Source organism: Bos indicus x Bos taurus, chromosome 21, assembly GCF_003369695.1.
Source record: "Bos indicus x Bos taurus breed Angus x Brahman F1 hybrid chromosome 21, Bos_hybrid_MaternalHap_v2.0, whole genome shotgun sequence".
Lineage (NCBI taxonomy): Eukaryota > Metazoa > Chordata > Mammalia > Artiodactyla > Bovidae > Bos > Bos indicus x Bos taurus.
The window spans coordinates 60,789,433-60,816,012 of record NC_040096.1 but is presented as its reverse complement, the minus strand read 5'-3'; the positions used below and the strand labels follow the sequence as shown (position 1 = coordinate 60,816,012).

The 26,580-nt window shown below is 51.1% G+C and overlaps 1 protein-coding gene across 1 annotated transcript in view; it reads right to left on the bottom strand.

The window, feature by feature from the left end:
* Positions 1-23,386: 23,386 nt before the first annotated feature.
* Positions 23,387-26,580, bottom strand: part of C21H14orf132 (chromosome 21 C14orf132 homolog) — a 48,262-nt gene continuing 45,068 nt past the window's right edge. The window contains exon 2 of the mRNA XM_027522143.1: positions 23,387-25,096. Coding sequence (XP_027377944.1) covers positions 24,872-25,096 — 225 coding nt within the window. The 3' untranslated portion in view covers positions 23,387-24,871. The remainder of the gene's footprint in view (positions 25,097-26,580) is intronic.

The following is a 26,580-nucleotide window of genomic DNA, read 5'->3' as shown; positions in this document are numbered from 1 at the left end:
CACCTTTCCAGAGGAGAGGCTGGACCCTATGGGAGCCACAGTGGGGTGGGCTGTCTTGGGGCTGAGGGCTGAGTCAGGTGACCAGTTGTTCTGGTCTACCCAGACTCAGGGGCTTCCCTGGACATGGGGCCTTCAGCACTAAAATCAGAAGGGTCTCCAGCTAACCGGATGAGTCAGTCACCCTGGGGGCTGGGTACCATGCAAAGCCACTGGGGGAGGGAGAGCTGTGGCTGGTCCAGGAAGGGGGTGGGGCTGAGCCAGCAGAGGGAATGCATGCGTGGGTGACTCTGTTCCTGCATCCTGCATGGTTTGTTTTTGTAGGGACTGGCCCGGCTTGCCGGCCACCAATGACCAGTCTGAAAATAACTTTTGCTTTCCTCTGGCTTGCTGCACTTGGAACTTATTACACAGGCTGTTGCATTGGTCAACAAGGACTTTATTGCCATTCTGGCCCACCTTCCATGGTTTGGCACTTCTGGAAAGGGCTAGGGGATGTAGTTACTGTCATCTCCACCATCCGGCTGTCTGTGCCCTCCTGTCCTTCCTCACATGGGTCAGAGTTCACCCCTTATCTTCCCAGAAGCTTCCTGGGATGGCAGTCATCCCCAGGGTCAGGAGGAGCAGCAGGGAAGTGAGGGAAGGCGGAGGTGAGGAGGCCTGGTTATCACTACAGTGTCAGCAGCTCCCATTACTGAGTTCCACGGGGTATCCCCAGGTACTGTATGTTTAGGGTGCTGTCTCTTTCATCTTTAAAACCATCCCCTGAGAGAGGTGCTTGTGTGAGTCACCTCTGCTGCCTGTAAAAGATCAACATACCTTTAGCAGCTGAAAGCAACACAAATGTAAGATTTTACAGTTCTGAAACTAGAAGCCCAAAACCAGTTTCACTGGGCTAAAGTCAAGGTGTTGGCAGGGCTGCCTTTTTGTGGAGGCTCCAAGGAAGAGCCCTTTGCTTTGCCTTTTTCAGCTTCTCAAGGCATCCACATTCCTTGGCTTGTGGCCCCTTCCTTTTATCCGTCCTTCCTCCTGCTTCCCTCTTCCCATCTCTTACTACTCACTGTGATCTGCCCTCCTTGTATAAGGACCCTGAGATTATATTAGGTCCCCTGGACAATCCAGGACCATCTCCCAACTCAAGATCTTTAATCACATCTATGCAAGGGCTTCCCTCGTGGCTCAGTTGATAAAGAATCTGCTTGGAGTGCAGGAGACCCAGGTTTGATCCCTGGCTCAGGAAGATCCCCTCGAGGAGGAAGTGACAGACCACTCCAGGATTCTTTCCTGGAAAATCCCATGGACAGAGGAGCCTGGTGGGCTACAGTCCAGGGGGTCACAAAGAGGCAAGGCACGACTTAATGACTAAACCACCACCACCACCACTCAAGGTAACACAGTTGTAAGTGTGAGGGGCCAGGATGAGCACATATTTGGGGGTCTTTATTCAGCCTATCATAGTGCTGCTCCTTTTGCCATTTATAGATGGGGAACCTGAGATTTGGACAATGTGTGTTCTCTTGCTCAAGGTCAGGTCTAAGACTGCAATCACAGCCCCAGCTGCCACCGAAGCCACCACTCTAGCTCATAATAAGAATTAAAAAGTGCCCTCTTCTCTGGACAGATGTAGCCCATGCCAGGTACACGGCTTGGTGAGTGGCCCAAGCTGGATATTAACACACCAGATGCCCCCTAGGCCAAATGCCTTCATTTCATGATAACCTGTGCAGCCTTATGTGGCCACCAGGGTTGCCTCCATGGATGTCCCCTCTTAACCCAAGGACTGGTGGGCGGGTTATTTGGGGGAAAGATGGAGGAGATGATGTGGGGTCACCTTCCCTGTGCCAGTTGAGCACAGATCTCCCAGTCCCAAGGTCCCAGGAGTAGCTGCCCCCAAAGATGGCCAAGAGGAGAGGCAGGAGCTACGGCTGTGCAGGCATTTTGTAGCTGTTATTAACGTTTGCATAGTAGATGCCAAGGAAAGCAGATTGCCCTCCATAATGTGGGTGGGCCTCACCCCATCAGTTGAAGGCCCTAAGAGCAAAGACTGAGGGAATCTTTTCCCAGGAGAAGAAGAAATCCTTCAGGCTGAAGCCTAGAGACCCTGCCTGAGTTTACAGCCTGCTGAGTTGCCCGATAGATTTTAGACCTGCCACATCCCACAACAGCATGAGTCGATGCCTTGAAATAAATCTATCTATATTCCCTTGCTTCTGTTTGTCTGGAGAATCCTGACTAATAGAGTCTACGTGGCTCTGTGCTAGAACACAGTCTCCAGGGAGAGTGGGCTCTGGCCTGAGGCTTGTACCCACTTCCTACCCTCCCTCAGATCCTGCACATCTGAGTTCCAACCAATGCCCCTCTGTTCATCTCACAGGCAATTGCCCTCAGCAACTGGGTCCTGAATCCTAAGGCTGCAGACCCAACCCTAGGTCCTAAGGGTGCAAACACCTCAGAAGGCAGTTGTCAGCAACACTCACCACCCAGACCTAGCAGAGAGCACAGAGTCCTGGGGTCCCAAGCCAGGAGTGTGGTCTATGAGGAAGAGTGGGGACTCTAAATGGACAGGTCTCTTTGGGCCCTTAATCCTACAGGGCATGCAAAGGAGAACAGGGAAGGGCTTTTTGTTTTATTTCATTTTATTTTTACCGAAGTATGGTTGGTATACAATAGTATATAAGTTACAGGAGTACAATATATTGATTCACAACTTTTAAAGTTTATACTCCATTTGTAATTATTCTAAAATATTGGCTATGATCCCTGTGTACCTTGTAGATTATTTAAAGCCTAATATTGTGTGCCTCTAACTCCCCTACTCCTATATTGGCTCCCTCCTCCCACCATCTCCCCACTGGTAACTAGCTAGTTAGTTTTCTATATCTGTGAGTCTGTTTCTTTTTTGTTATATTCATTAGTTTGTTGTATTTTTTGATTCTACTTATAAGTGATATCATATAGTATTAATATTTGTCTTTCCTCTGTCTCACCTGGGCTTCCCTGGTGGCTCAGAGGGTAAAGCGCCTGCCTGCAATGCAGGAGACCCAGGTTCTGTCCCTGGGTCAGGAAGATCCCCTGGAGAAGGAAATGGCAACTCACTCCAGTCTTCTTGCCTGAGAAATCCCATGGACAGAGGAGCTTGGTAGACTACAGCCCACAGAGTTGCAAAGAGTCAGACACAACTGAGTGACTTCATTCACTCACTCACTCACTCTGTCTCACTTATTTCACTTAGTATGCTGCTAACTGCTACTGCTAAGTCACTTCAGTCGTGTCTGACTCTGTGCGACCCCACAGACGGCAGCCCACCAGGCTCCCCCGTCCCTGGGATTCTCCAGGCAAGAATACTGGAGTGGGTTGCCATTTCCTTCTCCAATGCATGAAAGTGAAAATTGAAAGTGAAGTTGCTCAGTCATGCCCGACTCTTAGCAACCCCATGGACTACAGCCTACCAGGCTTCTCCATCCATGGGATTTTCCAGGCAAGAGTACTGGAGTGGGGTGCCATTGCCTTCTCCGACACACACTCACTTAGTATAACACCCTCCAACTCCATCTATGTTGTGGATGTATGCCCAGGAGTCTGAATATATGCCCAGTAACTGGATTATATGGTAACTCCATTTTTGGGGTTTTGAGAAGCCTCCTTGCTGTTTTACACAGTGGCTGCAACAACTTACATTCCCATCGACAATGTATGAGGGCTCCCTGTTCACATTCTCTCCAACATTGTTATTTGTGTTCCTTTGGATGATGGCCATTCTGATATGTGTGAGTGATGTTTCATTGTGGTTTTAACTTAGGAATGGGGCCTTTAAAATGTGGGTTCAGGAACGGGTTCCCTCTTGCCTGGCCTAGCATGGGGATACTGGCACGAACTGATATGTGCTCACCTCCTTTGAAGTTGGCAGCCAACCTCAGTTCCTCCACCTCTTTTTTTGTCAAGAAATTCAGATTTTTCTACTGCTGTTGTTGTTGGCAACTAATTACATTGAAGTTTACAGCATTGTGCAGGCTGAAGGGGTTCCTGGATGAGCTGAGACCATTTGGCTTACGGGACCTGAGTCTTTGATTTATGTGTATGATGACCTCAAAAATTCACTGAACTGTGTGCCTATGATATGTGCATTTTATATGTGTGTATCATACTCCAATATAAAACTTTGTCAAAACAGAGCCATGCCCGGGCACATCAGAAGAGGTCTGCTGGCTAAGATCATCTGAAGGTCCACCAGTTTGGACCCCGGCTTTAACGTCTGCTTGGCATTTGCAGGGCAAGGTCTGGGCACAACAAGGTTTGATCAGTTTCCTCCCTGTGGGACAATAATCTGCTGAAAGGTACCAGAGTTCCTGCTGGCACTTCCTGCAGGCATGTTTTCTCACACCGGTCTTACCCACAAAGCAACAGACAGGTACCTGGAACCCACTTGCCCAGCTGGCCAAGTCCACCTGCTCACATCCCTAGAGCTACACTGCCCCCTGCTGGTCCCAGCTCACCGCGTTTATCCATCTTTCCAGGCCCCACAAACCTTGGTGCCCTCTTGGGGCAAATTTGGAGAATGAATTCAGTTCACCGGAGTTTTCTGGGCAAGGCAGGATTTTGCATGGGTTTCCAGGGTGTGGAAAAGTAAGCATTAATACAGGTACGGACACATGTACATACTCCCCTCCCATAGGAGGGTCCCACAGGCAGGGGAAGGGAGAGGTACTTATGGCTCTTGCCAAATGCTCCTCTGAAGACAGCCAGAACTCCGCGGGATGCTCCTTGCCCCTCCAGGCCGAAGTGCGTGATTAAGAGCTCAGATGCCACCACCTCGGAGCCTAGTGGCCCTCAGGGCCCTCCATCGCTGTGCCTGATGCCCCAGTGCAATTAACAAGGGTCATCACAGGTTCATTCTGTGACCTCAGCTGAGCTAGTCACACTGCACTTTCATCCTCATACTTGACAAATAATGCCTCATCTCTCCTTTCCCTTGACCCGCTCATAATAAAACAACCCTAAGGAGGGGAAGTCTTGAGTGGACATAAGGACAACTTTGCAAGTGACTTTGTTCAGTTCAGTTCAGTTCAGTTTAGTAGCTCAGTCGTGTCCGACTCTTTGTGACCCCATGAATCGCAGCACGCCAGGCCTCCCTGTCCATCACCAACTACCGGAGTTTACTCAAACTCATGTCCTTTGACTCGGTGATGCCATCCAACCATCTCATCCTCTGTCATCCCCCTTTCTTCCTGCCTTTGATCTTTCCCAGCATCAGGGTATTTTCAAATGAGTCAGTTCTTTGCATTAGGTGGCCAAAGTATTAGAGTTTGAGCTTCAGCATCAGTCCTTCCAATGAATATTCAGGACTGATTTCTTTTAGGATGGACTGGTTAGATTTCCTTGCAGTCCAAGGGACTCTCAAGAGTCTTCTCCAATACCATAGTTCAAAAGCATCAGTTCTTCGGTGCTCAGTTTTCTTTATAGTCCAACTCTCACATCCATACATGACCACTGGGAAAACCATAGCCTTGACTAGACAGACCTTTGTTGGCAAAGTAATATCTCTGCCTTTTAAAATGCTGTCTAGGTTGGTCATAACTTTTCTCCCAAGGAAATTAAGTGACTTTGTACCCAGCATCTTTCCCCACCCCATGTGCTATGCTGTGCTTAGTCGTGTTCGACTCTCTGTGATTCCATGGACTGCAGGCCACCAGGTTCCTCTGTCCATGGGGATTCTCCAGGCAAGAACACTGGAGTGGGTTGCCATGCGCTCCTCCAGGGATCTTCCCAACCCAGGGATCAAACCCAGGTCTCTCTCATTGCAGGTGGATTCTTTACCGACTGAACCAGCAGGAAAGCCCAATGAAAGTAAGTCTTTATTAAGTAAATTTAACAAGAAAATGCAAGCTCATTACTATGAGACTTACTAGTCTCTCTACAGCAAATATATATTATCAGTGCTTTGGCCATTTTAAGTTAAAGGCCCTTTGTCTTAAAATTGCTGTTGTTGCTTAGTCACTAAGTCATATCTGACACTTTGTGACCCCTTGGACTCTAACCCACCAGGCTCTTCTGCCCTGGGATGTCCAAGGCAAGAATACTGGAGTGGGTTGTCATCTCCTTCTCCAAGGGATCTTCCCCACCCAGAGATCAAACCCAAGGCTCCTGCATTAGCAGGAGGGTTCTTTACTCCTGAGCCACCAGAGAAGCTTGTAAAATATATGGTTTTAAATTTTACTCCAATTTATAATCCCTTTGACTTCCCTTCCTATACACAACAAAAGAGAGTAAGAAAAGTAGCAAATTCCAAACTGTATTGATAATGTATTAATCTTGCTGCTAAGTCGCTTCAGTCGTGTCCAACTCTGTGCGACCCCAGAGATGGCAGCCCACCAGGCTCCCCCGTCCCTGGGATTCTCCAGGCAAGAACACTGGAGTGGGTTGCCATTTCCATCTCCAATGCATGAAAGTGAAAAGTGAAAGTGAAGTCGCTCAGTCGTGTCCGACTCTTTGCGACCCCATGGACTGCAGCGTACCAGACTCCTCCGCCCATGGAATTCTCCAGACAAGAATACTGGAGTGGGTTGCCATTTCCTCCTCCAGGGAATCTTCCCAACCCAGGCATTGAACCTGGGTCTCTTGTGTCTCCTGAATTGACAGGCAGATTCTCTACCACTGCGTCAAATGGGAAGCCCATACTTGGGGCCATCAGAAGCCATAAAAAGGCCAAAGGCAGAGGCTATGATTAAAGCCAGAAAAGTCAAACCTGTGGTTAGATTCAGAGTGCAAGATGCTGGAGGCAGGGGATGCTAGAGTGGGAGCAAGAATGGACTGAGGTAGCAGCAGGGTAAAGAACACAAGATGGTTGATGATGAATAAGACAGGGCCCCTGGAGCACCCACAGGGCCAGCTCTCATGGGAGTTAAGGTCAGCGTGCACAGAGGGAGTATCAATCAAGACTCTTTATGTTACAAGGGGAAGAAACCCAACTCAAACTGACTCGGACAAACAGAGAATGTATTAGCTCATGCAGCTGAGAATCCCAAGGGTAGGCCTTCAGGTGTGGCTTGATCCAGTCAGACCCATGAGGAGCCAATGTTTTCCTTTACATCCCTGGGCTCTGCTTCCTCTGTGGCTCCATTCTTAGACTATTTTTCCATTGTAAGATGGCAGCTCCACTGCAGGCTCACATCCCCATGACTGCCCATCCAGCAGAAATAGCCGCCTCTCAGTGTTCTCATGCAAGTCAGGGGATCGTCCTGCCTGCACCCACTGGGTTGTGTAACCGTGCCTGGCCCAGTCACTGGTGCCAGTGGGGTGGAAAGTCATAGGTGGCCAGGCTAGGACCACGTGCCTGCCCTTCACACTGTGGCCACTGAGCCTGGGAAGGACCAAGCACATAACTGAGGGGAGTGGGTCCCCAAAAGAAGATGGGTGCTCTAGCAAAAGGGGGGACAACAGGTGCTGAGAAGTTCTAAGACCAGCACAATCTGCCTCAGAGCCTGGAAGCAAAGCCTGAATTCTAGACATGCTAGATCCCAGGGGAACACCCGCAAGAGTCATATTGGGGTGCCTTTTCCACTTAGCAGAAGGGCCAACATACCACCACCCCCGCCAGCCACTGCCATGCCCCCAGGACATCCGTTCCCTACCAGTGTTTCCCCAAACATAGACCCCTGCTGGGAAAAATACCTTCAGAGGTTTCATCTCAGGGGACAGCTGGGTCATGTCACAGGACCATCTCTGAGCAGGTCTTGAAAACTAGAGAGTAGGACTCTCAGGTCCAGGAACTGAATCCTGCTCTTGTCTGTGCAACTCAGAGCGGTGCGTGCGTGCCAAGTCGCTTCAGTCGAAACTCAGTGAATGCTTCTGGTTGAATGAATTTCCAAAGGCAATTTTGGAACAAGACAACACTTTGTGAGAACTAGGTACAAAACTCTCCTCCCCCCCCAGCTCCTCAGGGGGGCTGGGCGCCTCGGATCTCCTCTTTGAACTGTCATCCTGGGCTGCACCAGCAACCCCCTCCTCCCCAACCTCCCCCGGGAGCAGAAGTCTGAGAACTACAACTGTCTCTCTCTGCACATGCCAACCCCATCCAAACCCCAACTCTCAGACACCTGACCAACACCAGCAAGCTGCCAGCTGCCTGAGGCTGTGTCCCTGGCATGACCCAGCCCCCTCCGAGTGAGTTCCTGTCCGGAAAACCTCCCGGCTAGCAGAAGAATTTGCCATTTTTTTCTAGCTAACACCTCCTGACTTTTCTTAGATTGCTGTCTTTCAAAAGGCTTAACAATTGTGAATCCTCCGTCTGTCCCTTTGAGAGGTCTGTGGCCCTCTTACAACACAGGAGGGTCTTTCTCAAGGCACTAAAAAGTGATCTTCAGGATGGAGGGGGCTTCTGTCGCCCATTCCCTAGGTTGAGGGGAGATTGCATAGAATTGCCAGCCAGCGGGCACCGCTGGCCTCGGTGCATTTACCCTGATCCCGCCTTTGTGAATTTTCACTTCCATGAGCCGCCCCCCGCCAACACCCTGCTTGTCCCTCGCCTCTCTCCTCCCCCTCCCCCTCGCTTTAGAAGCTGTCACCTCTGGACAAGTCAGAGGGTCCCCGCGGCCCATCGTTACTAAAGAAGCTCTGTTCTCACAGCTTGAACTCCTGCCAGCTCTGTTTGTCTTTGCCAGTTTCCTGACAACTCTCTCTCTAGACAGCCTGCCTTTTCATCCTAGCCCATCCCTAGCTTTATTTTTTTCCTATGACACTGAGTACCATTTGATCTTTTCTTTAATGTTTATTTAAAATGTATTTTATCTTTTATTATTATTATTATTATTATTATTGGCTGGGTAGAATGCCATGTGGGATCTTAGTCCCCTAACCACAGATCGAACCTGTGCCCCTCTGCAATGGAAGTGCGGAGTCTTAACCACTGGGCCCTCAGGGAGGTCCCAGCACCATATGACATTAAAGGGAAATTGTTCTTCCACTTAAAATACTTCTGACACCAAGTGTATGGGGCTATTTTCCCCATGCAAAATGACTCTTAGAACCTACTGGGTATCCAGTCTTGTAATTTAATTCAATTCTGACACTACCTAGGTTTAGTGTCAAATCCCAGATTTAATGGCTCAGTCCCAAATACTGCCCCCACTGCAGACACCAGTCACAAGTACTGGGTCCCCAGACCCTCCATACTTCTCTCTGACTGGCTGTAAATAGGGGGTTCCCACCACCCCCTTCCTCAGGTTTGATAGTTTGCTAAACTATCAAGGTCACAGAATAACATTTACTGGTTTATCATAAAGCACACTAAACTCCCCAGGTGGTTCCGTGGTAAAGGATCTGCCTGCCAACACAGGAGAGGCAGATTCCATCCCTGGGTCGGGAAGATTCCCTGGAAAAGGAAATGGCAACCTGCTCCAGTATTCTTGCCTGGGAAATCCCATGGACAGAGGAGCCTGGTGGGCTACAGTCCATGGGGTTGCAAAGAGCTGGACATGACCGAGTGGCTGAACGCACCCCCACACATAAAGAATGTTATAAAGGATCCAGATGAACAGTTGGATGAACAGGAGCACAGAGCAAGGCCTAGAAGAGTCCGAGGGAGGAGCTCTGTCCCTGTGGAGTTTGGGGTGCACCCCTCCTGGGACATGGATGTGTTTATCACCTAGGAAGTTTTCCCACCCCAGTTTGGGGGTGTTTACAGAGGCTTTACCGAGTAGGCAAGATCAATGATGAACTGAGGATGGGGGTGGGTTGGAAAGCTCCAAGCTTCTGATTACGGCTTGGCTTTTCTGGTGATCAGTCCCCACCCAGAAGCCCACCTAGAAACACCCCACTAGAACAAAGGGTGCTTCCATCGCCCAGGAAGTCCCCAGGGATTTAGGGTCTCTGGGTGAGTTGTTCCATCGCCCAGGAAGTCCCCAGGGATTTAGGGTCTCTGGGTGAGTTGTTCCATCGCCCAGGAAGTCCCCAGGGATTTAGGGTCTCTGGGTGAGTTGTTCCATCACCCAGGAAGTCCCCAGGGATTTAGGGTCTCTGGGTGAGTTGTTCCATCACCCAGGAAGTCCCCAGGGATTTAGGATCTCTGGGTGAGTTGTTCCATCGCCCAGGAAGTCCCCAGGGATTTAGGGTCTCTGGGTGAGTTGCTCTTATCACTCAGGATGTGACAAGGGTCTTAGGAGTTCTATGTCAGAGACCAGGGACAGAGACCAAATATATATTTTCTTTTATTAAAAAAATATCGGGTTGGCCAAAGTGTTCATTCAGGTTTTTCATATGCTATTCTGGATAAATACACATCCATGAAACCATCATCGCCATCAAGGCCATAGATAAATCCACACCTCCCAATGTTTCCTTCATCCCTTTATTATTATTGTTGTTCTTCTTAGTGTTAGAACACCTAACATAAGATCTACCTTCTTAGCAAATTTTAAGTATACAATGCTGTGTTGTTACCGAAAGGGTGTTCTGTGGTCTGGCTGCAAGAGTTCAAAAGCCACACAGGCCAGGCTGGTGGAAAGGAAAGCTTGGTTTTTTGCTTTATTTCAGATGCGGCAACTGGTTGAAGGGGGTTGTCAGACATCTGTCCAGAGGCCGATTCCACCCCCACCCCTGGCTGACAAGCTGTGGTGAGAGCTTTTACAGAAAGATTGGGAAACAGCACAATCAACCCTGCTGGTCTGACCAGCATTGTCTTGGTCGTTTTAAGTCGTTTGAAGTACGGTTAATCTTCAGTTCCAGGGTTTGTTTGTTGGTTCCCATTTCTTTGAGGCCTGTTCTCGGAATCGTGGCAGCTCAGGTCATGGGTACAGTCTGGTCATCACACAGTTAACTTCTCCAGAATACTGATGTTCTAGCATCTGTAAGACAGCTCACAGGATATGGCTCAGAATATTATCTACAGCCCTTGAGAAAGAACTAAAGGTCCTTGACTATGCTTAATGACGACACTCTTATTTAGTCTCCTCTGACGGTTTTCCTTTCATTCTGTATTTTTCACTTCTGTGATTACGCTTATTCTTTGACTAAAGTTTTCCACAGACCAAAGGCAGGCCCAGGACATGGTGAGGGGGCAAGGACCACAGGTCCTGCTCCGTTTCAGTATTGTTAGCTATAGACACAGATATATTTCTTATTATGTCACAGATCCATTATTTAACTATTCCCTTATTTGTTTCTTATCTCCCATCCCCATGAGAGGGCGCTAGACAGACCTTGGTTTGGTCACTTCTGCACCCTTTCTGTCTAGAATAGAGTCTGACCCACAGTAGGTGCCAGAGAAGGAAATGGCAACCCGCTCCAGGATTCTTGCCTGGAGAATCCCAAGGACTGAGGAGCCTGGCGGGCCAGTCCATGAGGTTGCAAAGAGTCGGACACGACCGAGTGACTCGGCAACATAGTTGGTGCTCAGTCATTAATGATCGAATGAATAAGCACATGAACTTCAGGTTTCTTTTCTAAAAACTGGATCTCGGCCTCTCGTCTGGGCTGCCGGCCTGGTAAGGAGAGCCTCCTCTGGCTGCCCCTACCCCACAGGCTTCCCACAGTCCACATTTCACACTTTTGTCTTCAGCTGACCCTTTGTACCCTCCCGTCCCCCCAAGACAGAGTAGGGGCCCAGCCTCATTCCAGCCCAGACGGAGCCAGGTAGGCGTTGGTTGGGAAAGGCCCATCCAGAATCGAGGCTGGACTGGAAAGTGCTTTGTCAACCTCCAGGGCAGCACCTCTGGAGTGCTGGTTGCCATGGTAGTTAATGTTATTTGTTCAGTTTGCAGAAAAGGCCCCAGCAGGCTGGCTTGTATAAATATTAATCATGGGGATATTTCTGCTGCCCGGGTCAGGCCAGCACCCAGCTGGAACCTGGGCTAACAGGGGCCTGGCAGGGCCAAAGGAAAGATACTCGCAGAGGGTGGGCTCCTGAGCTCCGTAAACAGGCCGCGCTTCCGGAATCACTAGAGGGCCCTTCTGCTTTCCTCGCTTTCCTCCACCCTCAAGCCTCTGATAGCTCCACAGGTGATTCGGGGTGTGGCCCTCCTGCCAGGCACCCAGGTCCCACGGTGTTTTTCACCCCAGCTCTTCTGTTCATTTATTCGCCCATGTATGTGGAGGCATGGCACTGTCCCCACTGGGCCCTGTGGGAGACACAGGGGGAGCCCACAGGAGCCTTTGTCCTCCATGGAGACGGGAGCATGACAGCCCCCCTCCAAAGCGCGCGGCTCCTAGAGGAAATGGAGGAGCTGTGGTTGTTCAAAAGGTTATTTCTTTACAGGCTCAGTGTTGCATCTGGACATTCTGCCCCAGGAAACGCATTATCAGACCATTAAACTATCAAGGCTGATCGGTAGCAGGCAAATAGAATGTGAACAGATGTATTTATCAACCAAATTTGTAAAACCAGAAGTTTACTATGCATGCTGGTAGGGATGGTAGGCAGCGGGCAGTGGGGCGTTTTTTGGTAAAGGCTGGCCTGGCTGCAGGCTTCCCAGGTGGCTCAGTGGTAAAGAATCTGCCTGCCAGCACAGGAGATGCAGGAGACGTGGGTTCAATCCCTAGGGTGGGAAGATCCCTTGGAGAAGGGAATGGCTACCCACTCCAATACTCTTGCCTGGAGAATCCCATGGACAGAGGAGCCTGGCGGACTGCAGTCTATGGGGTCGCAGAGAGTCAGACACAACTGAGCAACGGACCATGCATATACGGCCTGGCTGCTGCCTTTTAAAATGGAAATATAGCAGCTTGGACTGTGGCTGCCTCCTTCACTTGAAAAATCTTGCTGTCTGCCTTCTTCCTTATTTCAAAGTGATGCTCATCCATCTTGAGAACACGGTGTGTTGGGTTGTGTGAAAACTGCTGCTGTCCTCACAGGCTGCACCGTGGGGAGGAAGGCCCCAGGCTACTGGCCCAAGCTGGGGGAGCAGGAGGTGCTGAGGAGATGGTGGGAGGTGCAAGTTTGAAAAGTCAATTCAGGAGTCACTTCCCAGCATCTTGGGAATCCCCTGGTGGCTCAGAGGTAAAGAGTCAGCCTGCACTTTGGGAGACCTGAGTTTGATCCCCGGGTCCAGAAGATCTGCTGGAGAAGGAAATGGCAACCCATTCCAGTATTCTTGCCTGGAAAACCCATGCACAGAGGAGCCTGGCGGGCTACAGTCCGTGGGGTTGCAAAGAGTCGGACACGACTGAGTGACTACACTTTCTTTCCTAGCATCCTTGTTCCCTCCTTGTTTCAGAGGCTGTGCTCTTCTCTCTGAGGACCAGACCTGCTTGGGTACAGCCGATGGCAGCCCACAGCCTACCATGACCCTCACCCTGACATTCTGGGCCCTTCAAGCTGGCTTGATGCCCATCACAGCCTTGACCTCCAGGCTCCAGCCTGAACTCTCACCCCCACCCCAGGATCCATGGACCCCTCTGCTATGGACCTGCTGCTCCAGACTTTAAGCTAGGTTGAATTTTGCCTCCTCCAGGCAGCCTTCTGTGATTTATTTGGCTTTGCCCCCTTAGAAGCCCGTGCAGACTTACATTTGGAACCCCTTCTTTCGCTTGGCTCACTCAGCTGTGGGGCAGTTGACAGGCTGTCAGCTGGGACAGAGGGGTGCCTGGGCTCTGGGCTCCCTTCCTCAGGCAGGCTAACCTCATTCTGCAGGGCTCCCAGGTCATCAGGAGAGAAAGCTGTAAACCTTCCCGAGGCCTATGCCCAGGACTGGCCCAGTGTCCATCCCATCAAACCCTCTTGGTGGACACAGGTCACAAGGCCAGTCCATAGAATCACATGTTGGGGAGACAGGGCCCCCCACCCGAATAGGGCAGCTGTGAAGTCACACTGGGAAAGGAGCTGGCATGCAGGCATGGGAATATTTCCTGGCCCTTTCTGCATCTCCCACAAGCAGTCAACATGGGTTTCCCTGAAGAGCAGCCTGGGGGAGAGGATCGCAGTGTGGTGTGAAGCGAGTTAGTCTGCCCTTTCCTCCCCTGGCTGCGGGGTTCAGAGCAGCAGTGGCCAGGCCTGCCTGGTGGGCAGGTAACCCGTGTTGCCAAGCTCAGAAGGGCCCCACACTCGGTTTTATGCCCCGCAGTCGCCATCTTGAAATTCCTCATAACTCTGAACAAGAGCTCTGCATTTTCACTCTACAATGGGTTCTTCAAATGAGGTAACTGGACCTGAGCATGGCAGGTGTTGGTTATCTGCTCAGTGCTGAATGACCCTGCTCTGGGCGGGCTCTTCTTGCTGGACAGAGACTAGAAGAGCTGGAACCAGTCCAAGGTGATGGTTGAGGGAGGGGGATACTCTGCAGCCCAAGGCTTCCCAATCAAAAGAGCCTGAAACTCGAGCCATGAAGCTTTTGACTGGTCTGCCCCCTCCTGTGACGGCCCCATGGGTAGCCCCTCCTATATTTTAGGATGTCTAGATGACCTCAACGCATGCTCAGTCACTCATGTCTGACTCTTGGCAACCCCATGGACTGTAGCTCAGCTATCCATGGAGTGGACTCTGTCCATGGAATTTTCCTGGCAAGAACACTGGAGTGGTTTGCCATTTCCTACTCCAGGAGATCTTCCTGACCCAGGGATTGAACCCTTGGCTCTTGCATCTCCTACGTTGGCAGGCAGATTCTTTACCACTAGCACCACCTGGGAAACCAAGAAGCCACTGGAACTGCTCCCAGCTGTGCACCCGGGAGACTCGGGATGGAAAAACCAGAATACTGACCCTAGACAGCTGACGTTCACATCAGATGCATGACTCAGTGCGCCTAGACCCTGGCATCTTCCAGTCCATACAAAAGTGCTGAATGTATTAACTTGAAATGTCTGGTTTTCTTTAATCAGCGTTAATCTTTTGATGTTCGACTACCTGGTTTTCACAGCAAAAATTCCTGTTTATCCTGGCTCTCCCCTCACCTCTTCAGAGAAGTCCCTCCGGGTATCTTAGAGGCTTTCTTCCAGGCTTGAGTCCTCACTTTTGTCTGCTAAATAACACATACTTCTCAACTTTTAGGTTGTACATTTTTTCCAATCGACAAGGTGACAACAGAACCTACTTTAAACAACTGCTGTGGAGATCGGATGAGCTAATATACACGGAAAGAGCTCAGAACTGCACTGAACACCTAGTCAGGGCTGCATGTTTGCTGTTACCAGTGAACGAATGAATAAAGCTGCTACATACCTGCACACTCACTGTGCCAAGTCGTGCTGAAATTTACTGGGCTGGGCCTTCACATACCATTCATTTATTACCTGCATGTCTGTTTCGTGTTTACCATGAGCCTGGCACTGTGCTAGGTGTGGGGGATAAAAAATTGAGTAAGATAAATTTTGCTCACAGATGACTCAGAGTGGGGAAACTGATGGGTGAGTGAATGTAGCTTCTGTGATTCGCTGCAGGTGATGTGGTGAGGGGGAGGTGTGGGATAGGGGAGGAGGGATTCTGTTCTGCCTGGGAAGCGGCGGGAGGCAGAAAGGCTTCTGGGATGGGGGGCTCCGAGTAGCTCCAGTCCTTTATGTCTCATCACAGAATGAATTCAGCGAGAGGCAAAATGATACATAAGAAGTGATTCATTAGAAAAGGATGCTCGTGCTTTCCAGGTGGTGCAGTGGTTAAAGAACCTGCCTGTCGATGCAGGAGATGCGAGAGACATGGATTTGATCCCTGGGGTCAGGAAGATCCGCTGGAGAAGGAAGTGGCAATCCACTCCAGTGTTTTTGCCTGGAGAATCCCATGGACAGAGGAGCCTGGTGGGCTATAGTCCATGGGGTCACACAGAGTTGGACACGACTGAGCACGCACACCCATGAGGTTTATAAGGGGGTGGGCAAGAGAGTGGGGCCCTGAGAACTTTGTGGGCTATGGTTTTATAATCAAAGGAAAAGTGGGGAGGAGGAGAAGACCACCTCTCCCTCCTTCTTGAGCAGACGTCACCCTTCCAGAGCTCACCCTTCCTCATCAGCTCCTCCTCCCTGTCCTCCTTGTTTCTTGTCTCTACAAGGTCAAACTGAGTCTGCCATGGCACAGTTCAGTTCAGTCGCTCAGTCATGTCCGACTCTGCGACCCCATGAATCGCAGCACGCCAGGCCTCCCTGTCCATCACCAACTCCCGGAGTTCGCTCGAACTCACGTCCATCGAGTCAGTGATGCCATCCAGCCATCTCATCCTCTGTCGTCCCCTTCTCCTCCTGCCTTCAATCTTTCTCAACATGGCACAGTGGAAATGAGCAAAAAGGCAGTGGGCTGGGCCCAAATCGTGAGTCGTATGGTTTCAGTGTAATGTCACCTTTTGCTTACACTTTTGTTTTTAGTTTCTGCAGAGAAACCTGTCGCAGGAATCATTAACTTACTGGCCTCCTGGGCAGGAGGTGGGTCTCAGGCCACCATCGTTTTACTGTTCTGGGGGGCATGACTCCTGCTCCTGTTGCATAGTGTTGTGGTTAAGCAAACCTGCTTTCTTGAGTGATCATTAGTTTACGGGGGTCTCCCATACTTTTTCCTTTATCTATGATCCCTTAGTGGGGCTGACTATGTAATCACCTACTTTGCCCCTTTACTCTGTCCCTATGAGAAGGAGCACAAGAAGGGAGGCGACGCTGGTGGTGAAGCTCTCAAAGATGAGTCGACAGCATCCTTCAGACAAAGCACAGGTTGGATTCAGACACAGAGGAATTAACTGTTTTCTTTTTTTAATTATCATAATAGAAAACGACAACAACAGCAACAGTGCCAGTGGTCAAAGGGACACAATTCCACGTGGCCACATTGTTTACATCCATTAAGGTTATAGGTTTTGAGTCCAAAGAGCACATGGAAACCCTACATTAAGAAAGAGCCTTTTCACTGTAGTAAAAGTTAGTGATCCCACTGTGAAGCCCGGGGGGCTTCAGTAGCAAAGGACTAAAAGAATAGTTAAAATACCTTTTTATTAAGTAAACTACTTACATGTACAAGTTGAATATGAAAACATTAGTAAGACACAGAAATATTTCCGATTTTCTCGGCATGAAGAATTGGCATCTGGACAGTGGCTAGTTCCAAGAATAAGGTTTAAAACTTTAAATAGTAGAAACTTGAAACAGTAGAAAGAGCGTTAGTGTGGTTTCAACTGGGGGACACAGGGTGAGAAAAGATCAGAAACAAGCGAGGATGTAGATTTGTCCGAGTCTGTGAGCCAGCTCCCTCATCTCCACCCCTTCTAAGATTTTCCCCGAGAAGCATCTCTCAGATAGACTGATGAGGGGTCGGGTACCTCAGGGTCCGGAGACTCACAGTTACTGGCTAAGGGGGGGGACACGGGACAAGCTCAGCCTCACTGTCACATCCACTTTGTAGAGCGCTCCATCCAGGGTGACTCCCCATGAAAGCCCAAGACAATGGAAAGCAAGAGGACGTGGATTTTAGAACAACTTGCTAGATTCCAATTCGTTGCCTTCCAACTGGAATTTTTTTTTTTTAACTTGAGGCAGCAACCCTGATCACTTCTGTAGCTCAGAAGACCTTTGATTTATTCAATGACTCACAGTCGGGGAAAGAGGCGCTTTGGAAGATTCCCGTAGCTGGGAACTAGAGAAGGCGTGGTCCAGTGCTGGGTTTCCCAACCTCAGCATGATCGGCACTTGGGGGGATGGACACTTCCTTGTCCCGGGGGCTGGTCAGCGGCACCCCTGGCTTCCACCCACTAGGTGCTATCAGAGCACACCCTCCCCCCACCCCCCTCCCGCCCCGCCATATCATGAAAATCAAAACTGTCTCCAGACATTGCCAAAGGTCCTTTGGGAGATGAAACTGCTCCCAGATGAGAACCACAGTCCTAGTGGTTGAGAAACTTCATAGATAGAAGCCCTGGGCGCCAGACCCCACTCTCCTGCTCACCAGGGTGGCCTGGCAATGCTCCCAAGCCTCTGGGAGACTCTGTTTCCTCGAGAAAGTGTGAAAGTTCAGAAGCTGCCTTCCTGCCAGCTTACAGAGCCTGGGTCAGAACCATCTGGATTGCTGGGACAATACTTTAAACTACACTGATGTTGTTCAGTTGCTCAGTCGTGTCTTGACTCTTGGCGACACCACCGATGGTGGCACACCAGGCTCCCCTGTCCTTCACTATCTCCCGGAGTTTACTCAAATTCCTTCCATTGAGTCAGTGATGCTATCTAACCACCCCATCCTCTGCTGCCCTTTAACCTATACACGTGGTGATTCTCTGGTTCATAATGACATTGGGGGAAAGAGAGCTGATGAAACTGACACTGAGGCCCCTGGTGGCCACTCACCACGTGGAGGGGGCTCAGTGGTGGGGAGGGCTCTGGATCCCCCCAGCAGTCACAGATTCCCTGTGGATGTGCCTCATACATCTGTCAGGACTTCTTCCCAAGGCGGCAGCGGTCTCAAACCTCCTCCTGGGAAGGCGGGAAGTCAGCTTCAAAAGGGCCCAGGAGCAGATGAAAGGCTTCACCAGACAGCTGGCTGGAGAGGTCTGGGCAGGCATGAGTGCGCACAGTGGTCAAAAAGCAGGGGCCCGCACATGCTGGGAACTGGGCAGCCTGACCAACCTCTCCAAGGGCTTTCTCTGCCTTTATTCTCTATCTTGACAAAAAATATACAACTTTTACCATGACTCAGAACAAGCCATGCGGACTTATATTCCAAAATTTACATAGTCAGTTTTAGGTACTCTTAACCATTCATTCCGGAGAAGGCAAGGGCAACCCACTCCAGTACTCTTGCCTGGAAAATCCCATGAATGGAGGAGCCTGGTAGGCTGCAGTCCATGGGGTCGCTAAGAGTCGGACACGACTGAGCAACTGACTTCACTTTCACTTTTCACTTTCATTCATTGGAGAAGGAAATGACAACCCACTCCAGTGTTCTTGCCTGGAGAATCCCAGGGATTGCGGAGCCTGGTGGGCTGCCGTCTATGGGGTCGCACAGAGTTGGACACGACTGAAGCGACTTAGCAGCAGCAGCAGCAACCATTCATTCCATTGCAGTCCCAAGAGCCGCTGTCTTCTCACTCTGGGAGGAACGTTCCTCCCTGTAGTCACTACGGTCTGCACTGTTTTGCCCCTGCCCACCTCCATCCTCCCATTCAAATAAAGGGCAAGAAAATGCTCAAGGTCTGATCTCCAGAAGCTACTTGCTGGGGATACCCAGCCACCACTGAATAACTCTGATTTCCTGGGTTTCTTGGAGGGGCTTCTTTTTCCACTTGGAGATTTTTGACTCCAGCCCCATGCACTCCCAGTGCTCCGTCCCCTGGCTCTCCTCCACCCTCTCACTGCTGACCAAGACCAGGGCCCCATGGAGCAGGCGGGGCAGGACGGGCGCACACGGGACAGCCAGGCTCCCGATGCTCCCTCGGGCCAGGGGCGCAGCTCCCAGGGCGTCTGCATCAGGACAACCCAGCACATCCGGGACTTGCTCTGTGTGTGTGTGTGTGTGTGTGTGGGGTGTGTGTGTGTGTGTGTGTGTGTGTGTGTGTGTGTGTGTTAGCTGCTGTCACGTCCGACGCTTGTCAACCCCATGGACTATGGCACACCAAGCTCCTCTGTCTATGGGATCTTCCATATTTATTTTTTGGGCAGACCCAGATACAGAATCTCCCAGTCAACGGGTATGGCTGTTTCAGAGCTTCTAGCGCTCAGGGACAGAATTCTCAGAAGGGTGATTAATTCCCCAGTCCTGCTTTACTGCCCAGGAAGATGCCACATGTCTGCACTCCAGGGATCAGAGCTTTTCCTTCCATTTGTAAAGGCTTTTGCTCCTGAGACTCGGGGAGGGGACTGGGGGGAAGTGAGGAGGTGTTAGGGTGGTGGGTTGCTCCAAGGCAGGGCTTGGCCCTGGATATGGTCCAGAAGATCGATGTCCAGGCCATCCAGACCCTTCCAGACACGTTTACAGGCTGATATGCTTTAAGTGCCAGAGTTGGTTTTGGCAGCTATTGCTATTGTTTAGACTGTAGCCCACCAGGCTCCTTTGTCCATGGGATTTCTCAGGCAAGAACACTGGAGTGGAGTGCCATTTCCTTCTCCAGGGGATCTTCCTGACCCAGGGATCAAACCCGGGTCTCCCGCATTGCAGGCAGACTCTTTACCATCTGAGCCATGATGGAAGCCCCAGAGGACAGTCAAAGGGGCAACGGGGGCCAGATAACAGCTGGCTGAGAACACGATGGACACCCATCCCGAGGCTGGGGGCAGGGAATCTGGGTTCCCCCAGTGATCCCGGGCGAATGCACGAGACCCGCAGCTTGGCATCCATCCAGGGGCCTGTCAGCTCTCCATTAACTTACAGCCTGGCCCCAGCTGACCTCCCGAAAGTCCTGATTAAACACTCTCTAAGGCCTCCAGCTGCTGCGAGATTCTGAGACTGACAAATACCTGTGCACGGCTCTCTGTCCCTTTCTAGGACTTCCATCGAAATCCATGCTCTAGGACCAGCAGAGCCCAGTCTCAGAGGCCTATGGAGGTTGCTCCATCCCAGAGGGCTCCTCACAGAGGGTGTGGATGCAGGGAGATGTGAGGTAACCAGCAAGCCTGATCACAGCTCCTCAGCCACACAGCCTGGCCTCAGCTTCCTCTACAAAAAAAAATGACAGTGATCCCCGTGCACCTCTCTGCACCCTCACCCCTGCCGAGGGATGATTGGAGAAGTAAATTAGATATGGCTCACAGCACAAGGAAGGTGTGTAGGCTGACAGCAGGAAAATAATCACGGTTAATGGTATCACTATTAATAAGGAGAGAAGGTCAGTTTCCTGCAGGAGGAGAGGACCGTTTGTCTGGAAGGAGTCAGGCTGCAGTGCAGACAGCGGCCAAGTCTCTCCAGTCTCCAAGGACAGCTTCCAAGGGATGCTAATGGGCTGGCAGGCAGCCAGGCCTTCCATTTAGAACAAGCTGGAAAGTGGCCTGTGTCTCTCGAGCCCAGCAGTACTTACTAGCCAGTTCTCCCCTTGGATCCCGGGGGACTCCCTAAAGGAGAAACGAGCTTCTTGCTCTGGGGGATAGATGGGTAGATGGGGCCAAGGGAGCCTCATTTGCCTCTTGACCTTGGACCCAGAGAAAGGGCAGTGATGACAGAGCGGGAACCTGCAGAGCGATCATCTCCCCCAGGGCCTACGAATCCCCTGGGGACACACCTGGCTCCAGTGTCCTCCGGCTTGGCTGCTCCTCAAAAGCTCTAGGGACCGCAGCTCCTGCCCTCCTAAATCAAGTGTTGCTGTGCACGGTGAGACGCAAGCACATGCAGGTGTGGGATGTGGGACGCTCACAGCTTGCCGAGGGGAAGTGGAGGGGCACGGGGAGAAGCAAGTACAGAGAACATTCCAGAAAAGGTAGGACGCCTCCTCCGAGGAGCAGCCACTGAAGAGGCAAGTCCCTCCTTCCTCACCATGGGCCTGTCAAGCCAGGGTGGGCTCAGGAGCCAGCCTCACCCGGGAGAAGCCAGAACGGGAGCCCCAGAATAGGGTCCAAGGGAGCAGCATCCGTCCCCCTTGCTCAGGAGAGTCTTGGCGCTCAGCAGAAGGCCTGAGCCCAGGGTTGGGGCCCAACCTGCAGCGCCAACCGTCCCAGGATTGTCCTTATCGACTCTGGCTGTGTGAGCCCCTCCTCGTGTGGGCCCCCCTGTGGGGCTCTGAGTCAGGGCCCTTCTGTGTGTGTCCTGAGAACGCTGGTCTCTGGGCGCTTCTCTGGCCAAGGAAAGAGACTTGAGTTCAACTTAAAGAGGCGGACAGGCAATAGGGACCCCCTTCCCAAGGAGGCTGAGCATGTCCCAGCCCAGGATGGTCAGACACTTCCACCTGCAGAGATCAGAGCGGGCCAGGCCATACCACAACGTGGGACCTCAGGAAATGGCCTCTAGAGACTCGGCCTGGTTTAAAGGTGCCTGGAGATGCCACACAGCCACTAAAGGCTGCATGGCGTTCCAGAAAGAGCCTGGCTTTGGGACCAGATAGTTCAGGTTCATCTCGATGGTCACTTTGCTGCTGTGGCCTCAGGCAAGTTATTCCACTCCTCTGAGCTTCTGGTCCCTTATCTGTATTTCGGGACAATGATGTGGAGTAATGCCTACATGCTCAGTCACTTCAGTCATGTCTGACTCTTTGCAACCCCAGGGACTGTAGCCCGCCAGGCTCCTCTGTCCATGGGATTCTCCAGGCAAGCATACTGGAGTGGGTTGCCATGCCGTCTTGCAGGGGGTCTTCCTGACCCAGGAATTGAACCCGCATCTCTTAGGTGTCCTGCATCGGCTGGTGGGTTCTTTACCACTAGTACCACCGAAGGTAATGGTGAAGATTACATCTGTGCCTGTTAACAGGGCACAAGGCTTGGACAGACTCAAGCAATACGGCCTTTACTTAACATCAAAGACAGAACCCCTTCTGTGGCCAGAGGGAGAAGACAGCGCACTCTGGCTGGAAATTAACAGGCACGTCAATCCCCAATGTTATCTGAGTAAAGTTGGAAAAAAATAAACAAAATCATAGGAGATGGAGTGGGCTGACCCTGGGTAAGACACTGCGATCCGTACGGATGTCAAGTTTGCGCGAGAAGGTCCCTGAAACTCCTGATCATCTCTGGCCCTGACATTAAGAAGAGAGAGAGACTTGAAAGTTGAATTTAACTAACATTCTCGTCAGGGGAAAGAAAACCTTCATAGGAGAGACTCCCATGCCCAGAAACACCCAGGGACCATGGGGCCCCCCAGGGCTGCCCTGGAAGGCTGGAGGCCTCCTTAGAGCTAAAGGTCAACCTTTCCACTCTTCCCCTCTCCTCCCAGTGTTACCAACATAGAACCTTCTCTCCCAGGGCCATCCCCACAGGCCCTTTGAGTACAGGGAGCCGCTACCTACCTCGGACAGGGCTGCAGGCTTCCAGGGAACGTGGGTTCAGAAGGCAAAGAATGGGGGTGTTTGGACGGGAGTGAGCCCCATGAAGACAGCTTGTCTCCCCAACCCTGGCTCTGGACTTCACTCCTTGGGTTTGCTCATGAAGACATGTGTCTATCTAATGAAGACCTTGCTCACGGGGCAGGCAGGGCCCAGGCCTTGATAGAGAGAAGGTTACTGGAGAAGCATCTGAGATGCTGTGCTCGAAACGGCCACCCCCGAGCCCTGCCTCTAAGCTGGTCCTACCTGCAGACGGCGAGGCCCGCTCTGCTCAGCGGTTCCACAAAGAGTCCAGGGAGGCGGTGCAACATCCCTTCTCCCAATCCCCAAAGGCCACGCTAATGCTCAGCGCTCATAACCGCCACTTGAGCTGCAGGTCAAGTGAAGGTCAAAGCCATCTGGAAGTCAGGCTGGTAACCCCATTAATGCAGCAGCTCGGGGCCAACCTCCCAGAGACGAGTGGCCGCCTCTGGACATTTAAGATGTCCCTTCACCTGTCATCAAGAACATTCTTTTCTCCTGACACCACAGCGACGAATTCAGCCTTCTTTTTTTTTTTTTATAATTGTCCCCAAATACACATATGGGCTTCTTTACCAGTCTTTGAAGTTTCTCAGCCTCCGAGAGGGAGTTTATGCCATCTATTTCCTTTTGTACAACTGCAGGCAGGAAGCAAAGAAAAAGCCACTCTGGGCTTGTGGGCAAGCCAGCCTGTGTCCTAGCTCCCCCTACTCTTGGGGGGACAGGGAGGGCTGTCTTGGGGAAGGGGGGTGCTTTGCCATGGACTTTCCTAAGGACGGAAGAAAAACGAGTCCTTTGCTGTGTGAATCTCCTCCAGCATATGGGTGCACTCAAAAGGCCGACAGGCCTGTGATCTTAATGAGAGGGCTCCCAGGCTAGCCAGAATTCCCCAGCCACTGATTTTTAAGCATATCAGGAACTGACTCAGGCAGATCACAAGAGTGCATGGTAGCTAGCGGAGTCTAAAGTGTGGGTGTCTTAACGCACTGCCCACCCTGCACACAGCTTCAGAACCATCTGGATAGTCTGTCCCCACCCAGGGCAGCTGAGAAGGCAGGAATGTACTCAAGAAAGGGCTGAGGTGGGGCAGAGACAGCCTTGAATCACAGTCAGGAAATGTCTCTCCTGCTCTGACCCCTGCTGTTCCATACTTTGGGACCACAGGCAAGTCACGCCCCTCTCTCTCCCACCCATCAATTCACGAGATGCACAGACCTCATCTCTAGAGTTCCGTGACTTCTGAGAGAAGAAAGAGCCTCTTGAGCGGGTAGCCAGCATCCACCTGGCAAGTCTAATTTTTAAAGGCGCCTTCTCTTCTCTTTACAAAGGTGAGAAAGTCCATCCAGCAGATAAAAATCACCATCACTACCACCCCTGAGATCCACGTCACCAGGAATTCCCCCATCCCTGGGTTTCATAAGGGGTCAGGTGACTGGCATCAAAGACGCCATTTCCAAGTCAAAGGAGGAATGTTCTATGACATTTCCAGGGACCATCACGGATATTCCGAGGGGCCGAGTGAGAAACCAGATTGGGGTGGAAACACTCGGGTGTTGAAGGCCTCCCTTGCCCCAGCACCCCACAACCCGGGTGTGATATTAATACGTTTGCGTAAAAACGAGACACGTGAGTGATGATTCAGTGCCAGCAAGGGATCATCCAATCATGTCTGTATTTTAAACCAAACTTGACTGCTCCCTCCGGTCTCATGTTCGGGGAATGCAGTTTCAAGAATTTTCCAACCTGTTCCCCGAAGGTTTTGCCTTGTCGTGCCTCCAGGGGCTGGATGCCCAGGCTTCCACATTTTCTGGATCAGCAGAACCACAGCAGGGGGTTTTTGAAATCGGGGCTGCTTGGGGTAAATTCCGATGCATGGTCGCTCCGCTTGAGAGGCTGTGCTCCCGGTCAGAACTCCTGGTTCTAGAACATGGGTGCGGTCACAGGTCAGTGGGGACTGCGCCCGCGGTGAGCCCAGCGCAGGCGAGCCGGCCCGGAGCTCCCGTGTCTCAGAAGGTGAAGGCGTACACCACCCCCACCACCACGATGTTCCCCAGTGTCGCTATGATGGCGATCCAGAGCAGCACAGCGTCGTTGGAGGACCTGGGCGGCTCCTCCGGCTGCCCTTGGCCGTTGGAGGCCGCGTGCACGTTGGTGGAGGAGTTAAAGAGGGAGTACTCGGTGCTGAAGTCCTCATTGGGCGAGTCCATGAAGGCGCCTCCCATCATGGGGAGCTGGGAAGAAGGAGAGAGAGAGAATTAACCAGGGCCTGGGGCTGGAGGGCTGCCCGCAGAGGGGAGGGTGGCTGGTCCGGCAGCCCGGCGTGAAGATACAGCCCTAAACCGGGCTTTGTGTCTGGCCCTTAAATAAACGACAGCGCGTCTTTTCAGCTAGAAAAAGGAGCGCTCACAGCAACCTTTTGAGGCAGACGTTCACGGCAACCTTGCAGGTGACAATCCCATGGCTAGTTGGCAATTCACTGGGACGTACAGACCCTCCCTCTCTAAACACCAGCCCCCAGCCCCAGGACAGCACACATCCGCACATGTCTTTATTCTTCTCCTAACTGTAAAAATAATATGGGCTCAGCACAGAACATTAAGAAAATACAAACGGAGAGGAAAAAAGAGAATCGCAATTTCACCACTTTGGGATAAACAATATTGTGAAATTTTCCTTTCCAATTTTGTGTGTGTGTGTGTGTATGAGAGAGAAAACATTTAAACATGTTGTTTTATACTCCTGTATTAAAAAGCCTATCAAAATGCGATTTTACAGTTGTATAATATTCTATCCTAAATACAAGCCATAATTTAATAATTTCCCCAGAACTGGAGATTTAGGAATTTGAATGTTTTCCTATTATAAATATGGCAAACCTAGACAGTGTGTTAAAAAGCAAAGATATCGCTTTGCCGACAAAGGTCAGGACAGTCAAGGCTATGATCTTTCCAGTAATCATGTAAGGACGTGAGAGTTGGACAATAAGGAAGGCAGAGCGCCGAAGAATTGATGCTTTTGAACTGTGGTGTTGGAGAAGACTCTTGAGTCCCTTGGATAGCAAGGAGATCTAACCAGTCAATCTTAAAGGAAATAAACCCTGAATACTCTCTGGAAGGACTGATGTTGAAGCTGAAGCTCTAATACTTTGGCCATCTGATCCAAATAGCTGGTCATTGGAAAAGACCCTGATGCTGGGAAAGACTGAAGGCAGGAGGAGACGGGGGTGACAGAGGGTGAGATGGTTGGACGGCATCACTGATTCAATGGACAGGAACTTGGGCAAACTCTGGGAAATGGTAAAGGACAGGGAGGCCTGGCGTGCTGCCGTCCATGGGGTCAGGAAGAGTTGGACACGACTTGGTGACTGAACAGCAACAACATCCTTGTTCATACACTTGGGCATCCACACAGGCTTGCATGTGCATATTTATTTTTTGGAGCAGACCCAGATACAGAATTTCCCAGTCAATGACTGTTTCAGAGCTTCTAGTACTCAGGGACAAAATTCTCAGAAGGATGACTAATTCCTCTCAGAAGAATGACTAAAGTAAAGGATGCTTTACTGCCCAGGAAGATGCCACATGTTTGCACTCTAGGGATCAGAGCTTCTCCTTCCATTTGTAAAGGCTTTTGCTCCTGAGACTTGGTGACGGGGTGGCAGGGGAGGGGGGGTGTTGTGGAGGTGGGTTGCTCAAGGGGAGGGCTTGGCCCTGGA